Source organism: Panthera tigris, chromosome A2 (genome assembly GCF_018350195.1).
Source record: "Panthera tigris isolate Pti1 chromosome A2, P.tigris_Pti1_mat1.1, whole genome shotgun sequence".
In the NCBI taxonomy this organism is placed as follows: Eukaryota; Metazoa; Chordata; class Mammalia; order Carnivora; family Felidae; genus Panthera; species Panthera tigris.
The window spans coordinates 108,187,855-108,213,964 of record NC_056661.1 but is presented as its reverse complement, the minus strand read 5'-3'; the positions used below and the strand labels follow the sequence as shown (position 1 = coordinate 108,213,964).

Genomic DNA, 26,110 nt, shown 5'->3' with positions numbered 1-26,110 from the left:
CATTGCGCTGAGATAGTTTGAAGGGAATTTTTTTTTTTTTTTTTTTACAGGAATTAGAGTATGGCATAAATTCATTGTTACTCAGGTTGAGTCTCATTTTGTCCTTCTTAGGAGATAGGTCTCTTTCCTTAATTATCTGTGTTTAAGGTAAATCTTTTGAAAGCCTGCTAAGAAATAATGATGTGTCATCCTTCTCTAGTTTTTCCCCATTAATTCTTCTCCCTCTCTTGTTCATGGAACAGCCACTTGTATCTTACCATTCTGATCTAGTATAAGACTTACACGGCTAGTGATAAACAAATACGAACTTAAAGTGGAAAAGAGTATCTGTACCTCTTACTTGGAACCGTAATATTAAGAAATAGATTTTTTGATGTGAAATACTGTTTTATTAACCAAATTAACACTTGTTCAAATATTTTCTTGAGGTTGCTTGTTAAAATTAGAAATAGAACCTCTCAAAAATAAGAGAGAAAGTTGAGAGTTTGATTGTGAAATATGCTCTAGGTGAAACGAATGTTAATTGGATCTCTGTTTGTTTTTCAGGCAGCAGGAGCAATTCGACCTCTTGTATCTACTGTAATCAGTCCATCTGCTGATGGTTGCTTAGACCATTCACTAGAACGTGCCAGACACAGAGCAAGTGAAATGCCACAGGCTTTTCTATTTGATGTGATCTATGAAGCATATCAGCAGGTAAGAATCAGGGTTTCTGAAACCTGCTGTGTTGGGGGTCTGTAAGAATACTTGTCTATTTGGAGATTTGCTGGAAGAACTTGGGTGATTCCGTGTATAGCTAGGCTCATGGTTAAAATGGACAACAGTGAAGTACGGACGATTCACAGCTGGGTCATAAGAGAAACACATGCAGAGTCTGGAAGTATACATGTGTACTCTGAAGTTCTCACCTTCCCCTGAAGGGTCACACAGAGCAATCCCTTCCTCGCACCAGCAATGAAAATTTAGCAACATGTGTGTGATGGTTCTTCTCAGGGAAGACCATCAGAGACTTAGTGTCCAAGGTATTTATTGGGGTTGGTCATATAGGGATCCTCTGCCTTAGCATGTATAAAAATTCCAGATTCCCAGAAGGAAGGTAGCTGTCCATCCTCAACCATATTGTTTATGCAGATAGTCTGAGCACAGTGAGCCATACTTAGTGGTTAACTGTTCAGTGAGAATACTGCAAGAGACAATTTCCCATATTGAGGTGGAAAAGTAAGGACAGCCGTTTTAGGCCTGTATGATAAATTTCCTGCACAGCTATATTGATACCTTGAAAATTTCAATTAACAAAATAACTTCTTTTAGAATCTCACATAATTCATTCATGTTTAGATGACCCAGATTACCTTTTTATTTTTCATGTTCTAAAAATGTTTTGCTACCCATATAAGTTTTACTGGCTTTTATTGCATATTGATGGATTAAATACTTACTGAATATTAGGTATTATGCTTGTCAGAAAATACCCCATGAAATAAGTTATAACTACAGTAACTCATTGCTTGACTGATGTTAAATAATCTATGAAGAGTAGTTTGAATAGATGGACTTTGAGGAATATGAGGTACTGGTAATAGGGTTATTGACACTTAAAACAGAAGAATGCCTCCTATTTCGGATAGAAGGTGATCACAAACACAATAAATTATGGCTCAATCTCGTTGGTTAGTTTTAAAATGAGAGGATGTAAATGAGAATCCATTTTAGTGATATAAACAGTATGCCATGGTTTGTATTATTTCCCTAAAATGAATTTGGAGTACAGGAATTTATCTATATTTGGCTATTAATTATTCCAAGGGTAAGCTATTATAAATATTTATTCAAATACTCTTTTACATCCTAAATGTTGCAGAGCTAGACCACATCTGCCTTACCACCTGAAATTGTTGATCCTTAAACACTTAGACTTATCACATGTCATTCTTCCTAGTATATTTTAGAAGATAAAATGAATATAATTTCATTTCCTCACATTAGAGAAGCATTTTTTCCCCCCAGTTTTTGCTGGAGAATTAAGTGCTAATGCACTGAGGTATTGGTTCTCATAGTGTGGTTCCCAGACAGAATCGGTATGCTTTGGAACTTGTCAGAATGCAAATTCAGGGGCTCCACCTCAGATCCACTTAATTACAAACTGTGGGAATGGGGCCCAGCAATTTGTGTCTCAACAAACAACTCTGCCATGTGATCCTAATACCCTGAATTTTGGGAACCACCACCCTAAGGCATTCACACCATGTAATGAATCATACGCTCTTCTACTGCGTTCTTGAGACAATTCAGAAAATAGTAACATGATAATAATTACGTGTGTTCTGTGGTTCAGGTGAGGAATTTTGAATTACAGAATCAGTTTGAAGGTTTTGCTATAAGCTTTTGGTTTTTCCTCAATTTTTTTTGGTTTAATTATTTAATTTTTTATAAGTACTTTTTATTTTTTATTTTATTATTTTTTTAATATGAAATTTATTGTCAAATTGGTTTCCAGACAACACCCAGTGCTCCTCCCAACAGGTGCCCTCCTCAGTGCCCATCACCAACTTTCCCCTCCCTCCCACCCCCCTTTGTCAAGTTTTGATTAAAATCCAGCTAGTTAACATACAGTGTAATACTAGTTTGAGGAGTAGAATTTAGCGACTCATCACTTAGCACAACACCTGGTACTCATCACAAGTGCCCTCCTTTATACCCATCACTTATTTAAGACATCCTGTCCAAGTACCTTCCCTGCAGTAACCCTCAGTTTGTTCTGTTTCTTGGTTGGCCTCTTCCACCCCACCCCCTTGTTCATTTGTTTCATTTCTTAAATTTCGTATATGAGTGAAATTGTGGGATATTTGTCTTCTGGCTGACTAAATTTCCTTAGCCTAATACTCTCTAGCTCCTTTCTTGTCATTGCAAAGGACAGTGGCAAGATTTCATTATTTTTCTGTGGCTGGGTAATACTCCATTGCATGTATGTATGTGTATGTATATGTACGTCTATCTACATGTACATACCACATGTTCTTTACCTGTTTGTCAGTCCATGGACATTTGGGCTCTTACCATAACTTGGCTATTGTTGATAATGTTGGGATAAACATCAGGGTAGGTGTATCCTTTCAAATTAGTATTTTGTGTATAATCTGGGTAAACGTGTAGTGGTGCAATTGCTGGATTGTAGGGTAGTTGTGTTTTTAACTTTTTTCAGTAACCTTCATACTTTTCTTCAGAATGGCTGCACCAGTTTGCATTCCCACCAGCACTGTAAGAGAATTGCCCTTCCTCCACATCCTTGCCAACATCTGTTGCTTTCTGTGTTGTTAATTGTAGCCATTCTGACTTGTGTGAGGTGATTTCTCATCGTAGTTTTGATTCATGTTTCCTTGACGATGAGTGATGTCGAGCATCTTTTCATGTATCTGTTAGCCATCGGAATTTCTTCTTTGGAGAAGTGTTTGTTCATGTTTTCTGCCCAGTTTTTAATTGGATTATTTGTTTTTTGGGTGTTGAGTTTGATAAGTTCTTAATAGATTTTGGATACTAACCCTTTATCAGATACGTGATTTGAACATACCTTCTCCCATTCATAGGTTACCTTTTAGTTTTGTTGATTCCTTCACTATGGGGAAGCTTTTTATTATGTTGTAGTCCCAACGTCCCTGTTGCATGTTTAGGTCTTTCATCCATTTTGAGTTTATTTTTTTTGTGTGTGTGTGTGTGTCTGTGGTGTAAGAAAGTGGTCCAGTTTCATTCTTCTGCATGTTGCTGTCCAGTTTTCCTAGTACCATTTGTTGAAGAGACTGTTTTTTCCACTGGGTATTCTTACCTGCTTTGTCAAAGATGAGTTGACCATATAGTTATGGGTCCATTTCTGGGTTTTTTATTCTGTTCCAGTGATCTCTGTGTCTGTTTTTTTCCCAGTACCATACTGTCTTGATCACTTCTGCTTTGTAATCCAGTTTGAAGTTAGGAATTGTGATGCCTCCAACTTTGCTTTTCTGTTTCAAGATTACTTTGGCTATTTGGGGTCTTATGTGCTTCCATACGAATTTTAAGGTAGACTGTAGCTCTGTGAATAATGCTGGTGGTATTAAGATAGGAATATGTAGATTGCTTTGAGTAACGAAAACATTTTAACAATATTCTTTGAATGCATGGGCATGAACTGTTTTTCCATTTCTTTGTGTCCTCTTAAAATTATTTAATCAGTGTTTTATAGTTTTCAGAGTACAGATATTTTATCTCATTGGTTAGGTTTGTTCCTACATACCTTATGGTATTAGGTGCATTTGTAAATGGGATCAGTTCCTTAATTTCTCCTTCTGCTTCATTATTACTGTATGCAGCTGATTTCTGTAAATGGATTTTTGCATTCTGTGAGTCTACTGAATTCATGTTTCACTTCTAGCATTCTTTTAGTGGTATCCTTTAGGTTTTCTGTTTAGAGTATCCTGTCATCTGCAGAGTGAATAACTTCTTCCTTTCTGATTTGGATGCATTGTCTGATGGCTGTGGCTATCACTTAGAGTACTATGTTAAATCATAATGGTAAGAGTGGACGTCCTTCTCTTGTTCCTGCCAGTAGAGGAGAAGCTTCCAGTTTTCCCCCATTGAGGATAATATTAGTTGTGGATCTTTCATACATGGCCTTTATGATGTTGAGGTGTACTTCCTTTAACCCTACTTTGTTGAGGGTTTTTATCATGAATGGACATTGGACTTTGTCAAATGCTTTTTCTGCATCTACTGAGAGGATCATATGGTTGCTATCCTTTCTTTTACTAACGTAGTGTATTATGTTGATTGATTTGTGAATATTGAACCATGCTTGCAGCTGAGGCATAAATCCCACTTGTTTGTGGAGAATGTTTCTTTGAACGTACTATTGGATTCAATTTGCTAGTATTTTATTGAGAATTTTTACATCCATGTTCATCAGGGATATTGGCCTCTAGTTCTCTTTCTTAGTGTATTATTTGTCTGATTTTGAAATCAGGGTAATGTTAGCCTCATAGAATGAGTTTGGAAGTTTTCCTTCCATTTCTATTTTTTGGAATAGTTTGGGAAGAATAGGTATAAACTCTTGCTTAAATGTTGGGTGGAATTCGCCTAGGAAGCCATTGGGCCCTACACTTGTGCGCGTTGGGAGGTTTTTGATTACTGACTCAATTTCTTTGCTGGTTATCAGTCTGCAGAAATTTTCTACTTCTTCTTGTTTCTGTTTTGGTATGTTATGTTTCTAGGAATATATGTATTTCTTCTAGATTGTCCAATTTGTTGGCATATGATTTTTCAGACTATTTTCTCATAATGGATTATATTTCTGTTGTATTGGTTATTTCTCATGTCTCATTTGTGGTTTTATTTATTGGGGTCCTTTCTCTTTTTGGTAAGTCTGTCTAGGGGGTTATCAATTTTATTAATGTTTTCAAGTAGCTTCTGGTTTCATTGATACATTCTTTTTTAAGTTTTTTTAAGTTTCTATATCATTTATTTCTGCTCTAATCTTTATTATTTCCTTTCTTCAGCAGCCTCTATTGCTGTATACTACCCTCTTAGGACTGCTTTTGCTGCATCCCAAAGGTTTTGGATTGTCATGTTTCCATTTTCATTTGTTTCTATATACTTTTTAAATTTCTTCTTTGATATCCTGGTTGACCCATTAATTCTTCAGTAGCATGTTGTTTAACCTCTGTGTATTTGAGGTCTTCCCCAATTTTTTCTGGACTTTGATTTCAAGTTTCATAGCGTTATGGTCAGAATATATGCATGGTACAATCTCATTCTTGTACTTGATGAGGCTTGATTTTTGACCTAGTATGTGATCTGTTCTGGAGAATATTTCATGTGTATTTGACAAGAATGTGTATTCTTCTTTAGGATGAAATAATTCTGAATATATTTTTTAAGTGCATCCAGTCCAGTGTGTCATTCAAACCCATTGTTTCCTTGTTGATTTTCTGTCCATTGATGTAAATGGGATGTTAAGTCCTTTATTATTATTATAAGTGAGTTCCTTTATGTTTGTTATCAATTGTTATATACATTTTGGTGTTCCAAGTTGAGGGTACAGATATTTATAGCTGTTAAATCTTATTGTTGGATAGTCTTCTTTATTGTGTTGTAATGCCCTTTTTCATCTGTGGTTACAGTCTTTGGTTTAAAATCGAGTTTGTCTGACCTAAGTATTGGTACTCTGGCATTCTTGATGTCCATGTGCATGGTAAATGTCCATCCTAACAGTCTGAATTTGCTCATGTCTTTAGTTCTAAAATGAGTCTCTTGTAGACAGCATCTAGATGGGTCTTATTTTTTTATCCATTCTGATACCCTATGTTTTTTGATTGGAGATATTAGTCCATTTACATTCAGAGTTATTGATATGTTTTTAATGCCATTTCATTACCTGTTTTGTCATTGTTTGTGGAGATTTTCTCTGTTCCTTTCTAGTCTTTTTCACTTTTGATCTTTTCCATTCAGAGTCCCTTTTGCTATTTCTTACAGGGCTGGTTTAGTGCTCATGAACTCCTTTAGTTTCTGTTTGGGAAAATCTTTACCTTTGCTTCTATTCTGAATGATAGCCTGCTGGATAGAGTATTCTTGGCTGCAGTTTTTCCCATTCAGCATGTTGGATATATCATGCCACTCCCTTCTGGCTTGCCAAGTTTCCGTGGAGAGATCTGCAGCTAGTCTTACATGTCTCCCTTGTAAGTTAGGGACTTCTTTTGTTTTGATGCCTTTTAGGATTTTTTCTTTACCACTATATTTTGCAAATTTAACTACAATATGTGTTGCTGGTTGGCCTGCTTTTTAAAATTTTAATGGGAGTCCTCTATGCTTCCTGGATTTGGATGTCTGTTTCCTTCCCCAGATTATGGAAATTTTTGGCTCTTATTTCCTCAAATGTTCTGTCCCCTCTTCTCTCTCTTTTTCTTCTTGGATTTTTGTAATACAAATGTTACCCACTGAGTTACTAAGTCTATTGTGTTCCATAATTTTTTTCTCTATTTTATTCAGCTTCATTATTTATCCTTCTATATCACTTATACATTCTTTTGCTTCTTCCATCCTTGTGGTCATTACATTCAGTCTTTTTTGAATCTTAGTTACTGCATTTATTTTTTAAAATTTTTAAAAAATTCTTAACTTTTTGAATTAAAAAAATTTTTTTAATGTTTATGTTTCTTTTTGAGACAGAGAGAGAGACAGAACATGAGTAGGGGAGGGGCAGAGAAAGAAGGAGACACAGAATCCAAAGCAGGCTCCAGGCTCTGAGCTGTCAGCACAGAGCCGGTTGTGGGGCTGGAACTCGTCAACAGTGAAACCATGACCTGAGCTGAAGTTGGATGCTAAACTGACCCAGTAACTGACTCAGTTACTACATTTCTTATTTCTGAGTGGTTGCTTTTTAGTTCTTTGATTTCTGTTGTAAAGGCCTCCCTGAAGTCATCCATTCTTTTTTTTTTTTTTTTTAATGTTTATATATTTTGAGAATGAGAGAGCACACAGGAGTGGGGAGGGGCAGAGAGGGAGGTGAGAGAATCCCAAGCAGGTTATGCGCTCTCAGCACAGTATATGGGGCTCAATCTCTCAGACTATGAGATCATGACCTGAATTAAAATCAAGAGCTAGATGTGTACCTGACTGAACGACCCAGGCACCCCTAAAACCTTCATTCTTAAGCCTGGCTAGTATCCCTTTGATTGTTACTTTAAATTCTCCATCAGGCATATTATTTATATATGTTTTGATTAGATCTGTGGCCGTTACTGTATCTTGTTTTTTTGGGAATGGGTTCTTCTGTCATGGCATTTTGTCTAAGCCTCTGTCTTGTTCTTTGTGTTAGAAAAGGCTGTTAACTTTCCTGCTCCTTAGAGTAATTGCTTTATGATTAAGCAGGAATATAGTGTCCAGAACCTGGCACTTGCGGGAGTATCTCTGGTGTGTGTCGCATGCCCTGTGCTCTTGTACTTTGGCTACTCTATTCTTCAGGCCAGTCATCTGCAGCGGCTCTCCTTGCCTGCTGTGAGCATTGTTTGGTCCTTGGCCTGAATGTGGTGAGTTTTAACTAGGGGTGCTCTGGACTGCTTGTTAAATGAGACCTGATGCTACTTCCACTAGAGCTGAAGCCTTGCTGAACTCTGGTCAGGAGGCATGGTTTGTGCCAGCGGTTTCTGCTGGTCTTCTCAGGAAGGGGCCTGCCATGCTGAGACTTAGGTACACTTGCCTGAGAGAAGCAGCATTGGCAGAGCAGTTTAGCTATAAGTTTTTAAGAAAATTGATCCTAAGGACCCACAAATAAACTTAAATACATGAAATAATTTGCTCTTGACTTGATGTAATTTATTTACATGGTTTGATTTTCAAAAGCCAATAAAACAATACTAAACACTAGGGAAGAAAGTGAAAGTAAAAAAAAAAAAAAAAAGGCTTGAAGTTATAAAATAAACAAAAGCAACCCCTTATGCCCCCACCAAAAAAAACCAAACTTAACCTTACCAAAAAAAGTGACCTTGTCTTTTTGATGAAAATGAATAGATTTTAACATGAAAAAACTACTTTGAATGCATAAACTCACCCAGTTATGATTTCTATACAAGTTAGCTTACTAAGGATAAACAATTTGAACTATTTTTCAGCTAAGAACATGTTTCATGGAGAAGTTTTAGTGAATATTGAATATATATTTGGTACTGGATACAATAGTGACTAAATAGACTATCTTTTGTGAAGGTTTTTATTTCAAACATACTTTATTAAAGCTGAAATAAAAATAAATTGTCCAGTCATTGCTCAGGACCACTATTTTGAAGAGATTCATTCCCCATCACATATTTTTGGCTCTATATATACCTGGGTTTATTTATAGACTCAATGTTGATATGTGTCTGCTTTTATGCCAATAGCATATCATTTTGATGACTATAGCTATGTAATGCAGTGGTAAATCAGGAAATAAATGAACCTGTGGTTTTATTCTTGTTCAAGATTGCTTTGGCTATTTGGGGTCTTTTGTGGTTACATATAAATGTCAGCCTTGTTATTTTTCTGTTAAAAATGCCATTGGAATTCTGAAGGATTACATTGAATCTTTTGATCAGCTTAGGTCATATAGACATTTTAATAATCATACTAACCCATGACCTCAGAATATCTTAACATTTGTGTTCAAATTCTTTCATCAATGTCTTAAGGTTTTCAGTGTACAAATCTTTTACCTTTGGTTAAATATATTTCAGAGCATTTTATATTTGATGCTATTGTAAATTTTTTTTATCGAGATATTTTCTAACAGTATATAGAAAAAACTGATTATTGTGTGCTTTTTGTATCTTAAAGCTTCACCAAATTTATTTACTCACATAGGTGTTTTTTGGTTTCTGTATGTAATATGTGCAAATGATAACAATTTGATTTCTCCAATTTGGATGCCCTATTTCTCTTGCCTGATAACTGGCTAAGACTTCCAAAACCACTATGTTGAGTAAAAGTGCCAAGATTGTGGGTACCCTTGTTTTATTCCTCAATTTTGGAGGAAAAACTTTTGAACTGTCACCACTGAGTATGTTGCTAACTGTGCTCTGGTCTTATATGGCTTATATTATGTTGAGGTATGTTTCCTCTATACCCACTGTGAGAATTGTTACCATGAAAGGATGTTGAATTTGGTCAAATGCTTTTTCTGTATCTATTTAATCCTTAATTTTATTAATGTGTTATACAACATTGTTTCCCCCCCACCCCCCTCCACACACACACACACACACACACACACACACACACACACTGAACCATTCTTGCTTTTCTGGGATAAATTACACCAGTTGATCATGGTGTATGATCCTTCAATGTATTGTTGAATTGGTTTGCTAATACTTGGAGGAATTTTGCATTTGTGTTCATCATGGATATTGGTGTGTAATTTTATGCTAGTGTCCTGTTTAGTTTTGGTGGAGGGTAATGCTGGCCTTATAAAGTAAGATTGGGGGTGCCTGAGTGGCTCAGTCAGTTGAGCATCAGACTTTGGCTTAGATCATGCATGATCTCACAGTTTGTGAGTTCAAACCCTGAGTCAGGCTCTGTGCTGGCAGCTCAGAGCCTGGAACCTACTTCGGATTCTGTGTCTCCCTTTCTCTCTGACCCTCCTGCGCTTGCACTCTGTCTCTGTCTCTCTTAGAAATAAACAAACATTAAAAAAATTAAGATTGTAAGTATTAACTTCTGTTTTTTTATGTTGATTACTGACTGATTCTCCTTACTAGGAGTCTGTTCAGATTGTCTTTTTCTGATTTAGTCATGGTAGGTTATATATTTCTAGAAACTTAACCATTTCTTTTAGGTTGCTCCATTTATTGGTATATAATTTTTCAAGGCAGTGATTCTTGGTAGTTGTGTGTTACCATTTATAGTGTTAGATATTTCATTTAAAATTGATATTTTTTTCTTAATAAGTCTAACAAAAGGTCTGTCTATTGTATTTTTTTATAAACCATCTCTTTCATTGATCTTAACTATTGTCTCTACACTCTATTTCCCTTAATTCTACTGATCTTTGTTACTTGTTTGTAACTTTAAGCTTATTCTGCTTCTCTATTTCTTTGTGTTATAAAGTTAAATAGTTCTTTATTCTTTATTCCTTTTTTAAATTTTTTAAATTTTGACTTAGGTTCTTGTTTCGTAATATAGGAACTTGTCACTTCCCTCTTAGAACTGTGTTTTGCTACATCCCATAAGTTTTGCTGTGTTTAATAATTACTGGATTTGCTATAGTCCTGTGGGACTCAAGAATGCCCTGTTGGGTATCAGAGCTCTTAGGTGATTTGGGGTCCCGTCTCAAATAGAAGCTACAAAAGTTTGGGCACCCAAATAGGTGTACAGGCTGCCTCCGAGGAGATACTGGTGACTTGATTTTACTGTTGGAACAGTCCAGAGGAGGGACCAAAGGAAATGTGTCTTGGCTTCCCCAGTCCGCAGAGAAGAGCAGCCACTCTGTAGAGGTGTGCTATATTAGAAGCCAGATCCTTAGTCCTTAGGCATAGCTTATAAAGTTTGCAGTGAATTCTTGTCTTCCATTGTCCTTGAAATGACTTGTTTTCTTCCCTCCTCCACACACTGCCCCCACCCCCAACCGCCTCCTGCCTTGCTTTGATTCCTAAAGGGATAGCTGCAGTTCATGTCCACATGTCTACACCTATTTGAAGAAACTGCTGTTTAGTTTGCTGCAGCCCTCTGGGTCTTGTGACCACAAGCCTAATGGACTTGCAGAGTTAGGTGTCTCAGGATCCTACCTATAATATGGGAATCTTAAAGTTGGAGTATAGATACGTGGTAAAAACCTTTGCTTATCAGGGAGAAGCTGTTGAGTTGGGAGTTTCCTCCTGATTGTATGAGGCTGTTTTGGGTTGGGGATGTTTAGGATGAGTTTTCACCTTTATTTTTTTGATGTAGGCATTTTTCTTGTTTTCCTAGTGTGTAGAAATCACTCGGCTGGGTTCTAGATAGGTTTCAAAGGAAAGTGCTTCTGGTGTGGCAGTGCATCTGTGAGAGGAGGGAGATTGAGGAGTCTTCCATGTTGCTTTCCTGTTGGACTTCCTCTGTGAAGATTGCATCTTAATAGGGGAGACAGATGTCTACTAAAGGACACTTTTAAAAAGACAAAATTGCAACATTCAAATACAAAATGAGCACGTGAAAATTTTTTTCAACACATGGAGGAGCCACTATGATGTTAGTATTCACTCAGAGGACGTTCGAAAAGTTAAATATGTGTAGGCAGCTTAACAAGGTCTGTTAGCATAAGATTACAGGTTGGATGAAAAATCGGTTTATGTCTCACCAGGTCACATACTTTTCGTTTTTTTTTTCCATTTTACTTAAATTATTTATATCACTAATAGAAAAATATTGATGTTAACACTAACTTAAGACTGTCTTTTAAAAAAGTGAAATAAGTTCTTGAAAAATAGTCCTTGGGTGGCTTTTGCCATACTTCCACATTCTGGATTTTTTTTTTTTTTCATAATGAGAGAATAATCAACTACATGATAAATCAAATAGTGATAAATGTTTAAAGAGAAAAGTAGGATAGAGCTCCAGGGGTTGGACGTTGCTGTTTCCTATTAAGTAATCAGACTGGTACTCTGGGAGAATGCGAAATTCAAGGCAAGATCTGAAGGGAATGAGTCATGCAGATAAATGAGAGTACAACATTTCAGATACAGGACACAGTGTAAGAAAGTCTGGCTATGGAATAGTGATGCTGGTAGGGAGGATTGGGAAGGGATGTGGTTGGAGAGTATTTGGGTCCCATAGCATGTAGACCCCTAAAGGTTATGGCACAGACTTCAGATTTTACACTGAAAGAGAATAGGACTTACCCTGTCAGTTGAGGCAGAATAGATTGTATAAGGGAAAGAAGGGAGGAGCTTTTGTGATACTGAAGGCAAAAGGTGGTGATGACTAATTGGACAATTGAGATGGTAGACAATGTGATATGAAGTGCTTATGCTCTGAATGCTTGAAGGTAAAATGAAGAGTATTAGCCAATGGATTGTATGTGGAGTTTCAGAATAAGAGGGGTCTTAGATAAAGGCGTGATCTCAATAACTAGAAGGATACAATTGCCTTTATTGAGATGGAGAATGTTAAAGGAAGAGAAGGTTTTGTGGGAGCTGAGGAAGAGTTTAGTTTTGATACACTTAGTCTGCAATTTCCTGTAAGCACCTTAAAAATGTCAAGGAGATAATTAGATACAAATCTAGAATTCAATGGAGAGGTCCAGATAAACAGTTGTCATCATCCAAGTATTGACTACCTTGGAGTTGATTTGAGATTATAGAATGAGGGGGTATAGACTTCAGTCTGAACCCGGGGGCAGTCCAAGATTATCAGGTTGAGGAAGTATGTAAGTTTTCTATTGCTGCTGTAATAAACTACCACCAACTTAGTGAATTACAAAACCATAAATTTATTCTTTTATTTAGGAGACCAGAAGTCTAAAATAAAAGTATTGTCAGAACTGTTAGAGGTTGTAGAGAAGATGGCTTCCTTCACTTGTCCAGTTTCTAGAGTCCACCTTTATTCTTTGTCTCTTAGTCCTTAAATCTTTCCAAATTCCTGTTTTTACTGTTACATTACTCCCAACTCTTATTCTCTTGCTTTCCTCTTAAAAGAATCATAGTTACTACATCAGGCCCATCATGATCATTAATTGGATCATACCTGAAAAGTCTATTTGTTGTATAAGTTAATGTACTCAGATTTGGAGAAAGAGAATACAGACATCTTGGAGGGGCCTCAATTAGCTAAGGGAATAGAAGAAGGGTTGGCCACAGGGTAATGTCATGGAAGCCTAGGGAAGAATGTGTTTCTGGGGGCGCCTGGGTGGCTCAGTCGGTTAAGCATCCAACTTCAGCTCAGGTCATGATCCCTTTGGTCGTGAGTTCAAGCTCCATTTTGGGCTCTGTGCTGGTGCCTCAGAGCCTGGAGCCTGCTTTGGATTCTGTGTCTCCTTCTCTCTCTGCCCCTCCTCTTCTCATGTTCTGTCTCTCTCAAAAATAAATGTTAAAAAAAAAAAAATTAAAAAACCCTAATTATTAGCCTTGGCAGTGAGAGTCTACTGCTGTTGGAAGAGAGTGGTGAATTTGAAAACCCGTATAGAATTTATTTACTAGAGAAAAGGAGGGCTTCCCCTTGGGGAAGTTTCCATGAATATTGAGCAGAAAAATGGAGGGGGTGGCTGAAGGACATTATGGATTAAGAAATTTAGATGGATGGTACAATAGCATATTGGTATCTAATATGATTTAGTAAAGGGAGACAAAAAGTGATGCCATATTGAAAGGAGATTGGGATATAATGTCTTCATGGTTTTGGAGTTGACCTTGACAAGGAGGATGGATAGGTCACCCATGGGGACAGGAAAAAATACAGAGTGTGTGTGTGTGCACAGGTATAAGTAAATGTGGTAGGAGGATATAAAGTTTGTTTATTCTTGGTTTTTTATTGTCTTACTGTTACAGGAAGCAAATAATCAGCTGACGGGCAGGTGGGTGAGGTGTGAAGTCTTAAAGAAAGTTGGGAATACTAAATACTTAGTTTTATTCTCTTGTATGTAGCCTAAAATACAAAAAATTGTCCTGAAAAAAAAAAAGTTATATTTTTCCAGTGCTATTTCTGGGCATTCCTGGAAAAGTGATTAAAAACTTTTTTTTTTTTTTAATAGTAATAAAAGAGGAGATCAGGTGCATTCTCGGTGGAATGGCCATATGCAATGGAATATTACTCAGCCATAAAAAAGAATGAAATCTTGCTATGTGCAATGATATGGAGGAGCTAGAGTATATTATGCTAAGTGAAATAAGTTAGAGAAATATAAATACCATATGATTTCACTCATAGGTGGAATTTAAGATGAACATAGAAGAAGGAAAAAAAAGAGAGGGAGGCAAACCACAAGGGACTTTCAACTATAGAGAACAAACAGGATTGCTGGTGGGGAGGTTGATGACGGGATGGGCTAAATGGGTGATGTGTATTAAGGGGAGGGCACTTGTGATGAATACCGGGTGTTACAGGTAAGTGATGAATCACTAAATTCTGAAAAAAAGTAAAAGACCTTGAATGGCTTAATCATTCATGTGGTTTTGAGATAGGGACTTTTACATTATTATTATTTTTTTCCTTTATCAAGGGTTTAACTTATGTCTTTGGAACTTGTGCAGAAAATACATACTCTTCCCTACATCTGGAGAGTTGAACAAAAAATTGGGATGTTGGTAGTAAGGTCATGTGGGAGAAACACATCTTAATATGACACACACACAAAAGTAGGAGATGTGAAGGTTGAGGTTATAGATGACATGGCTTATGAAATGGTACTGAGAGATCATAGGTGTCAAGATGGCATTATGTCTATTGACTTGCTGGCCTGTTACTTCCCCTATCCTTTCTGCTGTCTGCTCTCCTTCATACTTAACGTTCTTTATATTGTAGCTAATTCTGACCTTCTTTCCTCACAAAGAAGATTTCTCCTTTCAGGAACTTGACTTTCTTCCTATCTTGCTATGTACCCTTTAGATAATGCCTAAATTATCACTTAGGGAAGTCTTTCCTATCTCCCCCACCAGATTAGGCCACCCTCAACCAGATTAGGCCAACTCCCTACAAGTTTCCTAGTGCCCTGTTTTGTTTTTCTTGCCCAGAATATCAAAATGGAATAATTAGTAAGTTGTGCATAACATGTCTAACTCCCCTGTTAGACTGAGTTCTGTGTAGGCAGGATGGTATCTGAGTTCATAGCCACCTGACTGATACATTAGTCCCAAGTAAGTATTTGTTGAATGGAAAGAGTATCTAAGAGTGTATGTGCATGTAAGTACATGAAAAAAGGCCTATGTACTGTTTTTTCCAGGCCACTTTGTCTAGTTATGAACGTTGTTTACACTGTTGATTACCTCCCTGTATAGATGTCACCTCCTAGGAATCCTTCACTGATAATGTCAGGTATAATAACCTCCTCTATCATATTTCTTGATTCTGTTTTAGTTTTCCTTATTATATTTCACTAGTTTACATAATTGTATTTCTGGTAAGTATCCGTGGCTCCCTGATGATGCCATGTCTGTTCCATGAATGCATGGACTTTTTCTTTTAGCACCTGGAAGACTTGATGGTTTACCCTAGATTCTTAATACTGTCAAATGAGAGAATTTCATGCACATAGCTATTTATATGTACATATTATGTTGACACTAATGTAAATTATGAGTTGAGCACGGGGAAAATATATGTGTACATATTTGTATGTTTAAAAATATTTCTGGAAACCTTTAAGAAATTAATATGAAAATATTAGAAATATTGGCAAATATTTGTGTCTAAAGTTGGTGACTGGCAGCATTTTTATAAGTGTGTGATTCTCAGTCTATATATCTAGACATCAGATAGTGACATCTTTTAGTAACTTGAAAAGATCACTGAAAGTTATGTTTTTGAAAACTTCATTGGTGCATGAAAATGCTCATGATTGGATATTAATGGAACAGGATATAAAGGTATATTGGCTACATATGGTACATATTTATGCTTATGTGTAAATGTATGAGTGCATAGAATTAAAAAAACTAGTTTTACCTGTGAATACTGAAATGTGTGTATGGGTTAGTATTAATTTAAAACTTAATAAAAACTTACAGGTATGAGATAGTTAAATACTTGGGACGCCTGTGTGACTCAGTTGGTTCAGCACCTGACTTTGGCTCAGGTCATGATATCATGGTTCATGAGTTCTAGCCCTGTGTCAGCTGTGCTGACAGCTCAGATCCTGGAGCCTATTTCAAATTCTGTGTCTCCCTCTTCTCTGGCTCTCCCCCACTTGCTCTCCCTCTCCCTCTCAAAGATAAATAAACATTTTTAAAAAAGATAAATACTTAAGTATTTCATTATTACTTTTCCATGTAATTAGGTGTTTTCTCTTTGATTCTTATGGTCTAAAATCTATTTCTTAGGAGTATTTAATGACAAATTAGGTTGATAAAGGAAAAAAGAAAACCTGGTAACTTGAACAAAGAAATTCAGTAGTAAGTTATGCTATCTTTAGGTATATGATGAAAATCTCAGATTGGTCCAGAGAATTTTTATTGCACTGACAGCTGTGGAGCCCGCTCTGGATTCTCTGTCTCTCTCTGCCCCTCCCCTGCTCTCTGTCTCTCTCTCAAAATAAATAAATAAATAAACACTTTTTAAAAAGGGCTTATTTATCTTGAAAAGGTGAAAACACCTTTAAGAAAGTTCAATTTTAAAAATAATTCTTTTAAGGCTCTAAGTACAGGAATATAATGACCATAAAATTAGAGAATATAGCAGGAGTTCCCTTTTTTTTAATACATATCTTGTGCATATACCCCATATGCATTAGAGAAAATAAGACCTGTATCTTGTATTAGTTGCTAATAAGTGTGGGCTTTAAATGCTAAATTGACAAGTAGCTTGTCAAGAAGACTGAATTTTACTAAGATTGTCTTTTCTTCGTGTCTACAAGCATTGCAGTTCTAAGAAGTTTGACTCCTATTTTCAGAGTAGAGTTTCCCATTCATTCTCCCTCACTTCTAGTGTGCTGAAGGAGGGGGACTTTGGTGGTTGTTGACTTAGGCCTGGATTGAATTAAGAGATGGTCAGGAAGAGCCTCAGAATGAAGAGTCTCAGAAGAAACTTCATATTACATGGGGTTTTGAAAAGGAAAAACCTTTTCCAAAAGGAAAGGGATAAGAAAAGGACATAAATTGTTTAACAAATGGAAAACTGAGGAAGGGATAGAAATTAAAAGATCCTCAAGAGGAGGAGTGTGTGAAAGGTGGAAGAAAATGGAAAGAAAAGGGAGTGAGAGGGAAAGGATCTAAAGATGAAGCGTTCGGAATTGGAAGGAACTGACTTCACTGAAAATTACTGCCATCCATCAGTTTGCCTCATGACTGCTCACTATAAACCACAGTAGCAAGTTGCACATCTCAGTTACTAGTAAAACCACAATCTGTGTGGTATAGTACTCAAGATAAAGTAAATCTACAATCCTGGTGTATTTGGACAGTTAGCAAACATTGCCAGAGTTCTTCTCTTTGTCCTGTTTCTCCTGATTTTTATCTTTGATTGTCTCTTTCTCACGTCTTTTTTTCTTCTACCAATTCTTCTAGATAGGTTCATGTAAGCCTTGTCATTTTACTGGTCCCATTTGGGGAATCTTCGAAAGTGTTGGAAAAGTTACTCTGTGACCTTCTCTGGGACCTCCTTTGAGAAGATTAACCTCTTTACCCCCAGAAATTAATTTCTTAGGCATTAGCCTGAAACTAATTTGTCTTCCTTTCTTTATATGTGTGGAGACCAATGTATAAATGCTACATAAACTTGGTCTTTCCTGTATCTTCCTTTTATTTAGAACTGTTGAATGAAATTTTAATTGTTAAATATCTTGATTTAGCTCTTATCATCTTACATGTGGACTTGGGGGGCAGGGGAGAAATCTCTTGATGGTTTACCTCCTGCCTTCCGTGTCCATGTTCATGAACATTTAACATCAGCAAGCACCCCAACGATCTTTATAATGTGCAACTCTGTCCATGTTGGTCCACAGCCCTCGATGGCCCACAGCATGAAGTACCTGCTCCTTCACATGGCCTGCAATTATCTTTGATGGTTCAGAACTGCCTTCTATGGGTATCATGAGTTGTAGTTTTTCCACTGTATATGTACCTTTTATCTCACCATGTCTATTTTTGGTATATTCTTTCCAGTTTTCATTAAACAGAGAAAAGACTTCTAATTGGGGCTTCTGCTCAGACATCCTCTGCTCCTCCTTATTTATTGAACCTCCTGAATTCCTGATAGTTTCTGCACGTATTAAAACCATTGAAATTTGTCCCCTTGCACCACAACACATTCGAACATTTAAAGTAGTATTTAACAGGTATTTAGAGGCACATTAAAGTGCAAGCTTCTTTGTTCCATTTTTTTGTTTGGTTTTGAACCTTGATACATAGGATTGAGTTAATGATCCTTCTTGGTTTATAGTTTGCTGCTGCTGTTTACCTTTGCTAGCCACTGTTTTTTATTGTAAACTACTTTTTCTTTCCGTTTCCAATCTAAAATCTTATTCGAGATTCCAGAAGAAATTCTGTTAAATGATTTTCGTTTTAATAACTATATAGATTCTTAAAATGTATCCTGTTACGCTTTTAAAATTCACACAGAAGACGGTGACTTTTTATCAGCATTATTTAGGAAACTGTCCATGCTGAAGCATCCAAAACTTTTGTTTGATTATTTGATAACTTTCAGTCATGCACCAACCACATTTTATTTATTGGTGTCTTCTGAGGGTGGACACCTACATTGCCTTCTACCACACAACAGAAATGAATATTGGCATATGTCACTTTGTGGGCTTGGGTGCAAGAGTTTCTTTGAGGTATGTGTCGAGGATTACAATTAATTACCAGGTCATAAGGTAAATGCGTCCTTAGCTTCAGTAACCTATTACCAGATTGATTTCCAGAACAGCTGTGTGTGTTTGAGAACCTTCTAACAGAAGTGTGAGGACATGTTTCTAGTTTCAGCTGCATCTTCTGCAGTTTTAACCTTTTGTAACTTTCTAATTATTCTTGATTTGATAGGTATTCATCTCTGTTGCAACTTGATTTTATTTGATTTCTAGTGAGGGTAAACTTTTCTACGTAGTACATTTCTGTGCTTGTTATCTGAATGTTTATTAATACTTGTCAATCTTCATTTGGGTTTCTTGATTCTTAATTGCTTTGGTGGAGTTTCTTGTATAGCCTAGCTACTATTCCTTTCCTAGTTGTACATGTTACAAACATATTTTGCTAGTCTGTAATCTCTCAGTGTTCTTCATTGTGATGCAGCCAAATCTTGTGCATTTAAAGTTTTAAGAAATTTGTCCCTACGTTGTGGTTCAATTTCATTTTAGTTTGCTGTTTCAAACTTAAGTCTTTTTTTTTCCTTATTTCTCAAAATAGAAGTCTCTGAGTATGGTTACAGAGAAACTCTACTCAGAGAAAAAAAAATATATATATATATTTATTTTATTTATTATTTATTTACATCCAAGTTAGTTAGCGTATAGTGCAACAATGATTTCAGGAGTAGATTCCTTAATGCCCCTTACCCATTTAGCCCATCCCCCCCTCCCACAACCCCTCCAGCAACCCTCTGTTCTCCATATTTAAGAGTCTCTTATGTTTTCTCCACCTCTCAGTTTTTATATTATTTTTGCTTCCCTTCCCCTATGTTCATCTGTTTTGTGTCTTAAAGTCCTGGTATGAGTGAAGTCCTATATTTGTCTTTCTTGGACTAATTTTGCTTAGCATAATATCTTCTAGTTCCATCCATGTAGTTGCAAATGGCCAGATTTCATTCCTTTGGATCACCGAGTAATACTCCATTGTGTACACATGCCACATTTTTTTAATCCATTCATCCATCAGAGGACTTTTGGGCTCTTTCCATACTTTGGCTATTATTGATAGTGCTGCTATAAACATTCGGGTGCATGTGCCCCTTCGAAACAGCATACCTCTGTCCCTTGGATAAATACCTAGTAGAGCAATTGCTGGGTCATAGGGTAGTTATATTTTTAATTTTTTGAGGATCCTCCACACTCTTTTCAGGAGTGGCTACACCAGTTTGCATTCCCACCAGCAGTGTGAAAGAGATCCTCTTTCTCTGCATCCTCACCAACATCTGTTGTTGCCTGAGTTGTTAATGTTAGCCATTCTGACAGGTGTGAGGTGGTATCTCATTGTAGTGTTCATTTGTATTTCCCTGATGATGAGTGATGTGGAGCATTTTTTCATGTGTCGGTTGGCCATCTGGATGTCTTCTTTGCAGAAGTGTCTGTTCATGTCTTTTGCCCATTTCTTCACTGGATTCTTTGTTTTTTGGCTGTTGAGTTTGATAAGTTCTTTATAGATTTTGGATTTTAACCCTTTATCTGATACGTTATTTGCAAATATCTTCTCCCATTCCTTCAGTTGCCTTTTAGTTTTGCTGATTGTTTCCTTCACTGTGCAGAAGTTTTTATTTTGATGAGGTCCCAATAGTTCACTTTTGCTTTGGTTTCCCTTGCCTCTGGAGACGTGTTGACTAAGAAGTTGGTGCAGCCAAGATCAAAGAGGTTTTTGCCTGCTTTCTCCTTGAGGATTTTGATGGCTTCCTGTCTTACATTTAGGTCTTTCATCCATTTTGAGTTTATTTTTGTGTATGGTGTAAGAAAGTGGTCCAGGTTCATTTTTATGCATGTCACTGTCCAGTTTCCCCAGCACAGTTTGCATACTCTTTATTCCATTGGATATTCTTTCCTGCTTGGTCAAAGATTAGTTTGCCATACATTTGTGGGTCCATTTCTGGGTTCCCTATTCTGTTCCATTGATCTGAGTGTCTGTTTTTGTGCCACATACTTAAGTCTTTGATCTCTTGTGAGGTGATTTAAAAATACTCTGTGATAATGGACTACAGCTTTTGTCATCCTTATAAAGTGAGCTAGTTTGTCCAACCTCACTTAGTAAATAACTTATTTTTGTTTTTTGAACTTGAGAAACTGCCTCTTTTATATTGTAAATTATCTATCTATAGATATATTTAGATAGGTAGATATACACATATATATATATATTCATATATATGTGTGTGTGTATTTCTGAGTTCTTTATGTACTAATAAATGCTTTCTTGTGAACTACCATATTGTTTTAAATTTTACTTTTAAACTGGTCTTTTCCTGCATAGGATCTCTAACAGAGCCTTAGACTAGGCTTAACTGCTGTGTAAGGGGATGCATTACTAACCTGGCTGCTGCTTCACAAACATAGCTGGCCACGTTATCACATGGGACATGACCTGACATGCTTATACAAAACTGTCGGTGTTCTTCCTGACAGTGGACTATCTAGGAGACAATTTATCTCTCCAGCTTCTTCTGGGTTACAGTTAATCCTACAGGGATTGAACTCCTGGTTGTACCACCTAGTTCATTCATTCAGTCCCAAGGGAAGGCAGATCCCATGACTCATACCATAATACCATAACTCTGTCCAGAGGTAGCTATAGGGACAAATTGGAGATTCTGGTTTGTGGCCTCTGATAGAGGACCATGTGGCTCCCTATGTAGTTAGTTACTTTGGTGACCTAGGACTGTGAGACTAAGAGAATCTGAGGCAAGGTGTAGGATGGGACTGATGAATTATCTGTTGACGTTTATTACTTTTAAATAACTTTGAAACTTAAAGTTTCCACCAATTATATGTTTTTATTGGAATTCTTGGAAGTTGTGCATCAGTTTACAGACCAAATTGATGGCTTTAAACAGTAGTCTGTTGCACTCGTGAACATAATGTAGCTCATTCAGATCTTTTATGTTGTTTGAAGGCTTTTTACTTTGCTATATATCATGTATTCCTTATAAGTAATTTCATAGTTTATTACAGCTAATGGATATATAATCCATCTTCTTTTGTACTTTCTAATTTTTATTTGCTATTGGGCATTAAGTTTCCCCATACTCCCTTTTGGTAGATTGAGCTTATAATAGACAGTTTTATTGACCTCTGGTTTTAAATTTGTAAAGTCTTCTAAAGTGTTTTACATAAATGATATTATTTGCAAGTGATGACAAATAGGTCTTTCTCCTTTGAATCCTTAATTTTGTTGTGCCTTTTGCCAGGATCACTGGTGTTATGTTGTAGGACAGCAGAGAAAATGGAGTTAAGTTTTTCTGGATTTTATCATTAAATGGACTCTTAAATAAAATCTTTGCTCTATGTTTTTTGTTTGAAAGGCTTTAACAGATTAATTCTTTTCCAAGATGGCTTATTTCTTTAAAAATTTCAGAAAAAGGTTATTATGCTTTTTGAGAAAATTTTTCTCTATGTAGTGAGATCATCTTGTGACTTCTCTCAGTCTTGCTAATATGGTGAATTTACATAATAGACGTACTGATTTTGAGTTGTCTTTATGATTTGGGGATGAACAATACTTAATAGTATTTTTTATATTATTGGACTTAGCTACTTGGTATTTTATGTGGAATTGTTTTTCTTTTTCTAAGTGAAATTGTTGTATGTTTCTTGTGCTGTCATTATTTGATTTTTCAAAGTTTATTTATTTATTTTGAGAGGGGTGGAGAGGGAGAGAATTCCAGCCTCATGAACCATGAGATCATGACCTGAGCTGAAACCAAGATCGGGCCACTTAACCAACTGAGCCACCCAGCCTGCCCTGTCTTTCTATTCTATTCTATTCTATTCTATTCTATTCTATTCTATTCTATTCTATTCTATTCTATTTTATTATTTTACTTGATGTATTAATTTTTTAATATGAAATTTATTGTCAAATTGGTTTCTGTATAACACCCAGTGCTCATCCCAACAGGTGCCCTCCTCAATGCCCATCACACACTTTCCCCTCCCTCCCAACTGCATCAACCCTCAGTTTAGTCTGTTTTTAAGAGTCTATTATGGTTTGCCTCCCTCCCTCTCTAACTTTTTTTCCCCCTTCCCCTCCCCCATGGGTTTCTCTTAAGTTTCTCAGGATCCACATAAGAGTGAAAACATATGGTATCTGTCTTTCTCTGTATGGCTTATTTCACTTAGCATAATACTCTCCAGTTCCATCCACGTTGCTACAAAAGGGCATATTTCATTCTTTCTCATTGCCAAGTAGTATTCCATTGTATATATAAACCACAATTTCTTTATCCATTCATCAGTTGATGGACATTTAGGCTCTTTCCATAATTTGGCTATTGTTGAGAGTGCTGCTATAAACATTGGGGTACAAGTGCCCCTATGGATCAGCACTCCTTTATCCCTTGGGTAAATTCCTAGCAGTGCTATTGCTGGGTCATAGGGTAGATCTATTTTTAATTTTTTGAGGAACCGCCACACGGTTTTCCAGAGCGGCTGCACCAGTTTGCATTCCCACCAACAGTGCAAGAGGGTTCCCGTTTCTCCACATCCTCTCTAGCATCTATAGTCTCCTGATTTGTTTATCTTAGCCACTCTGACTGGCATGAGGTGATGTCCCAGTGTGGTTTTGATTTGTATTTCCCTGATGATGAGTGACATTGAACATCTTTTCATGTGCCTGTTGGCCATCTGGATGTCTTCTTTAGAGAAGTGTCTATTCATGTCTTCTGCCCATTTCTTCATTGGATTATTTGTTTTTCAGGTGTGGAGTTTGGTGAGTTCTTTATAGATATTGGATTTTAACCCTTTATCTGATATGCCATTTGCAAATATCTTTCCCATTCCGTTGGTTGCCTTTTAGTTTTGTTGATTGTTTCCTTTGCAGTGAAGAAGCTTTTTATCTTGATGAGGTCCCAATAGTTCAGTTTTGCTTTTAATTCCCTTGCCTTTGGAGATGTGTCAAGTAAGAAATAGTTGCGGCTGAGGTCAGAAAGGTCTTTTCCTGCTTTCTCCTCTAGGGTTTTGATGGTTTCCTGTCTCACATTCAGGTCCTTCATCCATTTTGAGTTTATTTTTGTGAATGGTGTAAGAAAGTGGTGTAGTTTCATTCTTCTGCATGTTCTTGTCCAGTTCTCCAAGCACCATTTATTAAAGAGACTGTCTTTTTTCCATTGGATATTCTTTCCTGCTTTGTCAAAGATGAGTTGGCCATACTTTTGTGGGTCTAGTTCTGGGGTTTCTATTCTATTCCATTGGTCTATGTGTCTGGTTTTGTGCCAATACCATGCTGTTTTGATGATGACAGCTTTGTAGTAGAGGCTAAAGTCTGGGACTGTGATACCTCCCTCTTTAGTCGTCTTCTTTAATATTACTTTGGCTATTCAGGGCCTTTTGTGGTTCCATACAAATTTTAGGATTGCTTGTTCTAGCTTTGAGAAGAATGTTGGTGCAATTTTGATTGGGATTGCATTGAATGTGTAGATTGCTTTGGGTAGTATTGACATTTTAACAATATTCCTTCCAATCCAGGGGCACGGAATGTTTTTCCATTTCTTTGTATCTTCTTCAATTTCCTTCATAAGCTTTCTATAGTTTTAAGCATACAGATCTTTTACATTTTTGGTTAGGTTTATCCTAGGTATTTTATGCTTCTTGGTGCAATTGTGAATGGGATCAGTTTCTTTATTTGTCTTTCTTTTGCTTCATTATTAGTGTATGAGAATGTAACTATCTCAAGAAACAAGAAAAATCCCAAATATAAAATCTAACAGCACACCTAAAGGATAAACAAGCAGAACAGCAAGGCCACCCCAAACCCAGCAGAAGAAGAGAAATAATAAAGATCAGAGGAGAAATAAACTATATAGAATCTAAAAACAAACAAAAAAACAGTAGAGCAGATCAATGAAACCAAGAGTTGGTTTTTTGAAAAAATAAACAAAATTGATAAACCTCTAGCCAGGCTTCTCAGAAGAAAAGGGAGATGACCCAAATAGATCAAATCATGAATGAAAATGGAACTATTAAAACCAATCCGTCAGAAATACAAACAATTATCAGGAATACTATGAAAAATTATATGCCAACAAACTGGACAACCTGGAAGAAATGGACAAATTCCTAAGCACCCACACACTTCCAAAACTCAAACAGGAAGAAATAGAAGAAATGAATCAGTGAAGAAATTGAATCAGTTATAAAAAATCTCCCAAAAAATAAGAGTCCAGGACCAGATGGCTTCCCTGGGGGAATTCTACCAGACATTTGAAGCAGAGATAATACCTATCCTTCTCAAGCTGTTCCAAAAAAATAGAAAGGGGAGGAAAACTTCCAGACTCATTCTATGAAGCCAGTATTACTTTGATTCCTAAACCAGACAGAGACCCAGCAAAAAAAAAGAGAACTACAGCGAATATCCCTGATGAGTATGGATGCAAAAATTCCCAATAAGATACTAGCAAATCGAATTCAACAGCATATAAAAAGAATTCTTCACTATGATCAAGTGGTATTCATTTCTGGGCTGCAGGGCTGGTTCAGTATTCGAAAATCAATCATTGTGATACATGACGTTAATAAAAGAAAAGATAAGAGCCATATGATCCTGTCAATCGATGCAGAAAAAACATTTGACAAAATTCAGCATCCTTTCTTAATAAAAACCCTCGAGAAAGTTGGGATAGAAGGAACATACTTAAACATCATAAAAGCCATTTATGAAAAGCCCACTGCTAATATCATCCTCAATGATGATAGCATTAGCTATCTATTAGCTAATCAATTAGCAACTGAGAGCTTTCTCCCTGAGATCAGAAACACGACAGGGATGTCCACTTTCACTGCTGTTGTTTAACATAGTGTTGGAAGTTCTGGCGTCAGCAATCAGACAACAAAAGGAAATCAAAGGCATCAAAATTGGCAAAGATGAAGTCAAGCTTTCTCTTTTTGCAGATTGACATGATATTATACATGGAAAACTCGATAGACTCCACCAAAAGTCTACTAGAACTGATACATGAATTCAGCAAAGTCGCAGGATACAAAATTAATGTCCTTATTTGATTTTAATAGCAGCACTATATTTCATGAGGTAGGTCATTTTTCCTCATTTAATCTCTGGAACATTGTTTATAAGAAGCA

General features: G+C 36.5%; 1 protein-coding gene across 1 annotated transcript in view; it reads left to right on the top strand.

The window, feature by feature from the left end:
- Nucleotides 1–26,110, top strand: part of CRPPA (CDP-L-ribitol pyrophosphorylase A) — a 314,810-nt gene that overhangs the window by 38,726 nt on the left and 249,974 nt on the right. The window contains exon 3 of the mRNA XM_042967601.1: nucleotides 547–696. Coding sequence (XP_042823535.1) covers nucleotides 547–696 — 150 coding nt within the window. The remainder of the gene's footprint in view (nucleotides 1–546; nucleotides 697–26,110) is intronic.